The 8988-nt window shown below is 41.8% G+C and overlaps 1 protein-coding gene across 7 annotated transcripts in view; it reads right to left on the bottom strand.

The window, feature by feature from the left end:
• Positions 1–5231: 5231 nt before the first annotated feature.
• Positions 5232–8988, bottom strand: part of TMEM150C (transmembrane protein 150C) — an 83092-nt gene continuing 79335 nt past the window's right edge. For 6 of the 7 annotated variants that reach the window (XM_079778252.1, XM_079778258.1, XM_079778253.1 and 3 more), the window contains one exon: positions 5233–7896. In XM_079778252.1, the coding sequence (XP_079634378.1) occupies positions 7688–7896 (209 nt within the window). In that variant the 3' untranslated portion in view covers positions 5233–7687. Of the gene's footprint in view, positions 7897–8988 lie in introns of all 7 variants that reach the window. The other variant, XM_079778256.1, reaches the window with a different exon arrangement.

Genomic DNA, 8988 nt, shown 5'->3' with positions numbered 1-8988 from the left:
CCAAGGGCAAGTGATGATAATGTTTATAGGTAAGATGTGGAAGTCCACTGTATTTTGAGAAAGCTGTCTGCCCCCTACGAGGGCAATGCAAACAGCAAATCACTGTCTAGTCTCTGGAGTACTTCGAGTTCATGCATCGACTTTGTTCTGTGTTTAGTCATAGCCCTTGTCCTCCATTTCCTCTTAACTATCCTGGCTCCAAATCTAAATTTGGTTTACAAAAATCTACAGGTATTAGATGTTATCTTAATACTGACTGTTGAATAAATCTAGTTCTGCTTTCTACAGAAATGTTTATTCAACTGATTACATCTTTTTCTTTATCCTGACCTAAGCAGCATTTACTGTAGGGAGAGTTTTTGATGAGTTAAATTTAAAAATGTGTTTAACTTGCAGTGTCAGTTCAGCTTCTTAAAAACAAAATATATGCAGTTTTCCTCAGGTAAAGACCCAGTTATCCCCACTATTTTATTTTTGAAGCTACATTGGAGGAAATCAGGCACTGACACAGTTTGCACAAGGATTATTTCAGGTCCTAGTTAGACCTTGGGTACTTAACATATACTAGTTGCTGCCAATACTACAAGAAATAACTCTTTTTATAATCTAGAACTTCCTCCTTAAGACACAGAAGGCTATTTGCTATGAGAGCAGGATGACAATTGCATCATCTGAAATCTGACATTACCATTGTTTCTGAAATGCCTTTTTTGAGCAGCTCATATTTAAGAGACCAGACCTTGAAATAAAGAAGGAAAGAAAAAGGAGGATAGCTACTTGCTATTTATTTATTTTTAAAATATTAAACATTTAACTACTGTGGGAACCCTAATCAGTGTATGCCAGATGTTCAAGGCCACTCTGAGTGTGGGAATCCTAACCAGGATGTTCAAGGCCAAGTTGCCATAGGCAGGTGCAAGGATGCAGCAAGCTAAACACTGCACAAGCGTGCTGTTCTGTAACACAAAGGTTGAGGTCATTACTTGGCAAGAAGCCTCTTTTGTCTAAGTTAGTATAAAGTATGTTACTGACCAGCTAGTGAGAAGCTGCTGTTATGTGAGGCCGGCTCCTGTATAGCTCCTGTGTTGGGGGCTGCATTGTAGGAAAGATGTATTACTGACCAGCTGGTGCATGGCTTCTTGGTCAGACTGTTTTGTTAGCAATGGCTCCTGTGTTTGCTATTGTATTAGCAAGGGCTACTCTATGTTTACTACTGTGTTAGCAAGGACTACTTTGTGGACTTCCTTATTAGTAATGGCTACTTGGACCACAGTAAAGACTCTCTTATATACTTCTCATATCTTCTCCATCGAATACCCAGTGTTCAAGGAGGTCCAGTCCCTGGCAGAGGGATTCAGTCCCAAAAGTTGGCATAGTAGGCAGGATAAAGGACTTGTACTTCACAATTGGCGCAGCAAGCAGATAATAAAGGAGAAACTTACTTCCCAACCAACAACGCATGACATGGTAAACAAAAATCCCTGTCCTCAAGGAAATGTGCATTTTAGGGATGAAGAGAATGAGATACGAAAGTAAAATGTGTTAGACTGTTACGGATGTTAGAATTTTAACTAATCACAGGACCATGTTTTTAAACCACTATAGAGCAAAATAAAGCTGGAAAGAGCCATAGTGGTAGGGTGGGCTTTGAGGGGGTTACATTTTAGAGGTGAGGGAGGCCTCAGTGAGAAGGTAACATCTGGATATGTGAAGAAGGTGAGCAATTAAAATATCTCAGTGAGAAGGTAACATCTGGGTATGTGAAGAAGGTGAGCAATTAAATACCTGAAGATGGTCCAGGCCAGAGGTTTCAGCAAGTGCAAAGATCCTGAGGCTAGAGTATGCCTGTCGGAGGAACACAAGGAAGCAGAGGGAATGGAACAGAGAATGAACAGTGGAGAGGCATGTCTGGTTGGGCCTTGCAGGGCGTTTCAGTGATTGGGGTTTTTCATCTGAGTATAAGAGTAGCCATTGGAGGGTTTTAATCAGAGGGGTGATCTAATTTAGCTTTTAACAAGATCATTTTGACTGCTGTGTTGAGGGCAGTGAAGGGAGCCAATAATGGAAGCTGATCAGTGTTTGTGAGCTATTGTAAAAGTCCAGGAGAGGGAAGTGATTTGGATAAGATGGTAGCAGTAGACAAATTTTAGAATAATTTTTTAAATCTTTTATTGATTTTAGAGAGAGAGGAAAGGAGAGAGAAACATCGATGTGAGAGAGAAAACATCAATTGGTTGCCTCCCATATGCACCCCCCGAACTGCAACCTAGGTATGTGCCCTGACCAGGAATCAAACGCGCCCCCTTTTTGGTGCACAGGTCGAAGCTTCAACCAACTGAGCAACCTACTTTAGGCTAGGTATAATTTAAGATAGCGCAAACTACATTTGCTGACAAATGTGGGATGTGTGCGAAATAAAAAAAAAAGAGAGAGAAGAAGGATTATTTCTCAAAGTTTTAGTCTGAGCAACTGATAGAGATGAGTGGTCCTTAACTTGGATGGGAAGAAATATTTTAAAGGTCTAAGATCAGGATGTGTTAAACGTGAGATGCCCTTCAAGTGGAGCTGGCACATAGGTAGTTGAATGTTCAGGTCTGGCATTCAGGATAGAGGTCTGAGATGGAGAAGTGGAGAGGGCAGCATACGGCAGTATTTAAAGCTAGAAGTCTGGATGAGGCTCCCAAAAGAGTGAGTGTAGATAGGAAGGAAGGGCTCTGAGGACTGAGTCTCAGGCACTCCAATATTAGGATGTCGAGGAGACAGCCTAGCAAAGGAGGTTGAGGCAAATTAAGAGGGCACAGTGCTCTGGAAGACAAGTGAAGAAAATGTTTTAAGCAAGGTGATCAAATTGTGAAATGTTGCTTATGGGTCAGGATAAGGTATTGAAAGAACTAACCACTGCATATAACATTACAAGGTCTTTGGAGAACTTGAGTAAAGCAGTTCCAGTTAAGTGGTAGGTGCAAGAGCATGATTGGAGTGTGGTCAAGAGAGAATTAGGAGAGAGAGATGGGAGACGGAAAATAGGGACTTTTCCTTTTTTAAAGATGGAAGAAATAAAAGCATGCTCTATGCTGATAAAAAGATCTTTGCTTTTCCAGCGATGGACCTAGCCTAATGGTTCCCAACTTTTTTTTGGCCATGCCCCACCTAAACATCTCTAAAATCCTGATGCGCACCCCCCCCCCCCCCAATGACATATAATTCTTATTATTCAAAAACTGAACTCCTATTTTCGTGGAGGAAGCCTAAGAGGCCATTAACTTGGTCTCAAGAACCTTCCAAAGAACAAGCTTCCAAAGAGCATGGCGTCCATGAAAGAGAAATAAAAGAATGAAAGGACAGTTGAAATAATGAGGAAGAAACTACTAAGAAATTGTTGAAAGAAAAATAATAATATGAAGTGATATGAAAAAATAGCAAATAAAGTTTCAAAACATAATAGAGAACTGAAATGCATGTCACAATACATATTTATTTACTGTATAAGAGGCCCCTAAAACCGTAAGAAATGCAAAAAATTCACTGTTAATAACTCATTCTCAAATTGCCCCCCTTAAAAATCAAATTGCCCCCCTGTGGGGCATGTGCCCCAGGTTGGGAACCACTCACCTAGCCTTTTCTCCCCAACTCCCTTTTTTAGGCTTCAAATTTGGATATTTGCTATTTCTTGGAACCCCAACTTTGAGGAGTGTTTTAATAGGACATCTGAACTCATATGGTGCTGAGGATTGTGAAAATAAACATTTCACATGTGGAATTCTCTTCCTCCCCAACTGTTGGTTCCCACTACTTGGAGGAATATAACACATTTTAGATGTGGCCAAGAGTCCTTAGACTGAGTGGAATTACATTTCTCTAATTTAATTACTACTTGGATGGCTCTTCATACTTGTCATTTGGTGCTCTATCCCAACCCCACAGATAGCTGCCTTCCTCAGTTTCTGCATGATGATGGGTTCTTTACCGATCTCCAAAGAATGGCAATGACCCATGAAGCCTGAAAAACTCACTGTGAAGCCTGTGGTGGTCACTCAGCTGTTCACAGATATTTCTCCTATTCTGGGCAGGTGGCAGGAGGGCCACAGATATGGCCATGTGATCTGCCCTGGCCAATGAAATGTGAGCTAAGCGATGTGCCATTTCCCACCAAAACCTTTAAGAACCAGCGAGCAGCCTGCCACATTTTCTAGGCTGTCAGCAATTATGGAAGCATGTGTGAAATGAAGCCTCTATCAGCCAGGGCCTGAGCCATAGCCATGAGCAGAGCCCATTGCGAACCCTGGGTAGACTCTAGTATGAGAAATGAACTTTAATTTTATTAGCTTTTATCTTGGGATGGCAAAACTCAACTATTCTGACACAATGCCTAAGGACAAAAATAAAATGAACAGTGGTGTTCCAGCTCCATTACAAGCAATAGATGACTCATTTCAGGGTATAAAGGTTTTACTTTCCCATACCAGGAGCAAAGAAAATTCAATAAATAACACAGGTAATAAAACTTTACCTCGCTGTCAGTTCTCCATTAAATAAAAAACGATTGAACCTTTAAAATGTTAACATTAAAAAATATATATTTCTCTCTTAACCAGGAGGGGAACGTTTTTCCTTGAGGAGGCTTAGCTAGACTACCAAAAGCATAGTCTAATGAATTTCAAACTTTGTTCTCTGGAGGCCATCCGTGTTAGATCCTCCAGGACTACTCATTCCAAAGGCAGAGTCCCGGGTCTTGGCTTCTTGGAAGAAAGCTGTGGCTCTTAAATCACAGGAGGTAATTTTTATCTTTGTTTATGTGTGTGGTATAATACAAAAATATATTTGGTCTTTGTCCTCAGTTCCTGCTGCAGAGCTGCTAAGACTCCTGGAATTTCCTGATAGGATGTGTTTTGTTATTCATAATGAGCCCTTGAGTTTATGCTAATGAGTGAGGCCTCTTAGGGTGGGGCTCCGAGATAGCCTTAGGATGGAGCTGGTAAACTGAAAGCCCAAGCGGTTAGACCTCCTGATCAACCTCCAGGAACAGAGATCTATAAACTCCTGAACTGTGAGATTCAGAGAGCTTTTGGGTTGGTGAGCACATTGAAATGCTGGGAGGTTGGCATGCAAATTATCGACCTTAAGTGAAGGGAGTGGTGGGAACTACCCAACTTTATAACCAACTTGGATGGGAGTATGGGTGACCTGGGACCCAATGCTAGCAGCTGGCATCAGAAGTGAGGGCAGCCTGGTGAATGCCTTAAACCATGGGGTCTAACAGTAACCTTGCGAGTTAGTGTCAGAAGGAAAGTGAATTATAGGACATCCAGTTGGTGTCCAGAAAATCAGAGGATTGGTTGTTGCTGTTGGAAAACACCCTAAAAATGTGTTACCAATATAACACGGGAGTTCATTTCCACATACTGTCTTACTGAGTTTACACGTGCTTCAATATTAGAGATAGTGTACGAGACAAATCACAGTTCCGCATAAAAATTTTATTTAGTGGTCAGATCCCAACAAATAATGTCAGTCATTGCTTGATTCTGCTAAAATGTGCTATATAAGATATGCTCATAAGAAAGTGTACAGTGCATCACCAAAAGCTGTTTAATTTGGATTGTATAGAGCAGTGATGGCGAACCTATGACACGCGTGTCAGCACTGACACACCTAGCCATTTCTGATGACACGCGGCCGCATGCCGAGGATGAAACATTTGCTGCTCCTGAGGATGAAACATTTGCGACTAGGGTCTTGGAGTTAGTTTTTTCCTCAAAGTGACACACTACCCGAGTTATGCTCAGTTTTTTGGCGAAGTTTGACACACCAAGCTCAAAAGGTTGCCCATCACTGGTATAGAGTAACAGAGAACTTCATAAACCTTTGTTCTCTGATAAAATTTTTAAAATATAAAAATGAAAACAAAAAACCCAAAAGCAGTATTTCGAAATGATAAATGTCACCTTGGACTATTTACAGTAAGATACCGTTATAATAGAATATTCTCTGCTTGATTATTTTCCTCACAAATTTTAAGTATTCTCACTCCTATCATTCGCGTCTTCCTAGAAATAGTCATCCTCCATTCTCTCGCTCATCTTTGAGTCTTTCTCTGATACTTCTTTTTCCTACTCTTAAATGACCAATAATTCTGTTCAACAGACATTTATTGAGCACCCATTATGTGCCAGGCACTGTGTAGGAGGTGGAGATAAATACAGAGGTGAAAGGTCAGTGACACCCCCGCTCCTCAAGAAGCTGAGTTTAGGTTGAATTAACAAAAAAAAAGAAATGTTTTCACATTGTATTCCACGAAATCCCAAGCCCCTATAAAGTAAATTTGGGGATTTCTTGAAACAAAGTGTACTCAGGGAGGGTCTGTCAACGTGGCCTACCTCCAATTCTATTCTTTTCTATGAAGCACAGGCCTACAGTTTGAGTTCCACACTCTTAGCAGGTGGGGCTACATGTCAGGCATTAGGGGACAGCTGTGCCAATTTGTGGGGGGTTGGGGGAGGAGGGATAATCTTTTAATTGGCTTCTACAAATTCCGAATCTGAAAAGCCCTTCACCACCACCCCCAATACAAAATTTGACCCATAGACACATAGGAAGCAGCTCTCCCCTGACCTGGACTTGCAACAAGATGCTGGAAAACTCCTGTCTTTCATAAATGGCCAGCGGGAGCTCTTTCATGACCTCCACACGTTTCTTTGTGCTTTTCTGTGAACATGTTCTTAGCTTCAAACATAAAAGCAGCACATTAAGCCTGCAGGTCACCTTTTTGGGGTTTTTTTTCTTTTATCATGATTGAAACCAAAACAAGCTCATCTCTTGCATCTGGCCTACATCTTTGTCCATGAAGCCTCGAGAGACCCTTGGTGGTTATTTTTAAAAAAGAAGGCAAGCCATGAACTAGAAAACAAAAAGGATAGACAGCATACTCTAGAAGCAACAGGGAAAGCACACCCGCACGGCCCCATCCTGTTCCATGCCGAGCAGACCACACACGTTCACATTTGGAAATATTTCTTGGTCACAGTAAAGTCCGAATCACGATGGCGGGCTTCACTCTCCCAGTTCGTAGCGTATTCCTCTTTCACTGAATCCTCACAGCCAACCACTGAACAGTGATGGAGTTTTTGTGGGAAAGTTATATCCTCACAGGTTACCCAGGGTCAATCTCTGTACAGCTTCCATCCAATTAGACGACACACTATACATTCACGAGTATGAGTGCCAGGTTCAGAACTTCCTCAGGAGCTGGTTCCAAGCCCTTGGAATCTGAAGGCAACTTCGGGAGTTGGCATTATTCCCATGATACATTTGGCCTGCTCTACCCTATGGTAGGGTGATCGCAATGTGTGAAACGTGAAGAGAATGAAGAGCAGGGAGTACTGGGAGAGAGGGAAAATATTGGTGATCATACACAAACTTCTTGCTCTGTCGTGCATATATTTTCAGTGTAACAGCGTGTGTTTTGACATGTAAGGGCTTGTGCTTTTTTTGTTACAGAAATAACTCGCCCTGAAAAGCTCATTTGGCAAATGTGGCCATGAACGTGTGTGTGTGTGTGTGTGTGTGTGTGTGTGTGTGTGTGTGTGTAAACTGTGTCATGAGGTTATGTGTCAAGTCCAGTGGGTGTGCCCTCTTGGCCCCTCCCCCACTGTCACACCCAGTTCACCAGCAAGGAAAAACTGATAGGTTACACCTGGTCAGTTTGATATTCATAAGCTTCGGACAGGCTTTCTGAGAAGCTTAGGAAATTCTCCTGGTGCTCAGAACAAACAATCTCGTAACGGTAATGCCGGAACTCCACAGCGAAGGTGCCAAAGTAGGACAGGAAGCACATGACCAGGCCCCACTGGACCCTGGCTGCGTACATGTGGATGCCTTGGGCCATGAGGATGAAGTCTGGGGAGGAACAGTCAAGGAGAGTACTTCTATCAGCCACGTGAAAACGGGGCTCTTTTCTGGGCAGAGACAGGTTACAGGGAAAGCTTGGCTCTGCCCCTCACTAGCAAGAGTTAGCCCGACAGAGCTTCCTGACACGAACGTCTACAGGAACAATGCTTGATCACATTATCGAGCTCTTACTTTGTGCCAGACATGCTTCTAGGTGCTTTCATGGAAAATCTAACTCATAATCCTCCTAACAACCCTATTGACATCATTAGTTCCTTGGTGTGCCTCAGGTGGTTGAGCGTTGTTCTGTGCACCGGAAGGTTGCTGGTTCGATTCCCTATCAGAGCACATGCCCAGGGGCGGAGGGGAGGCAGCCAATTGATGTTTCTCTCTCATATCAATGTTTCTCTCTTTCCCTTGCTCTCTAAGATCAATAAAAACATATTTTTAAAAAATAGGGAAACTAAAAATAAATAAGAAATAGGGAAACTGAAGCCAAATGGGTAATTTGCCCAAGGTCACACAGGTTGTAAGTGGTGGACCCAGGATTCAAACACAAGCACTCTGACTCCCAGGCCTTGCATTCAACCACTATATTCCACGGCTGCCTAATAAACTGTGAGATTAGCAAGAGTCACAGTACCAAAATAAGTAGTTGGCCAGAAAAATAAAGTTATCTTTTTAAAAATCACTGCAAATGACTGTGGATGCATAGTCATCATTCTATCTGCAGAAACAATTTTGAACATATCAAATCGCTAATTACCTCCATACAAGCTGCATTTTTTCTGCAGTGCTACTAATAATGTCTAAGTGGCCCCTCTTCCTTTTCTGTCTAGTTTTCACTATCGTATTTCAGACAATACTGTATAGGTTAGTTTCATTCATCCGTGGTGTCACATTTAAAATTGTACTTAAATGAAAATAATTTTAAAAAACACAGATAAGATTCCTGTGCCTGAATATACATGGAGTATGTGTGTTGAGAAAGACTTAGTGAGAGGCAGAGAGGTCAAGATCTAAATAACTATTTAGAAAAATCATTAATACCCCCTTAGAATTAGTTCTATTGTAAGAACTTAGACTTAAGATCTAGGGAAA

The sequence above is a fragment of the Cnephaeus nilssonii genome, assembly GCF_951640355.1.
Source record: "Cnephaeus nilssonii genome assembly, chromosome: 1".
Classification (NCBI taxonomy): Eukaryota; Metazoa; Chordata; class Mammalia; order Chiroptera; family Vespertilionidae; genus Cnephaeus; species Cnephaeus nilssonii.
Note: the sequence above shows the minus strand (reverse complement) of the source record. Positions and strands in the feature narration are given on the sequence as shown.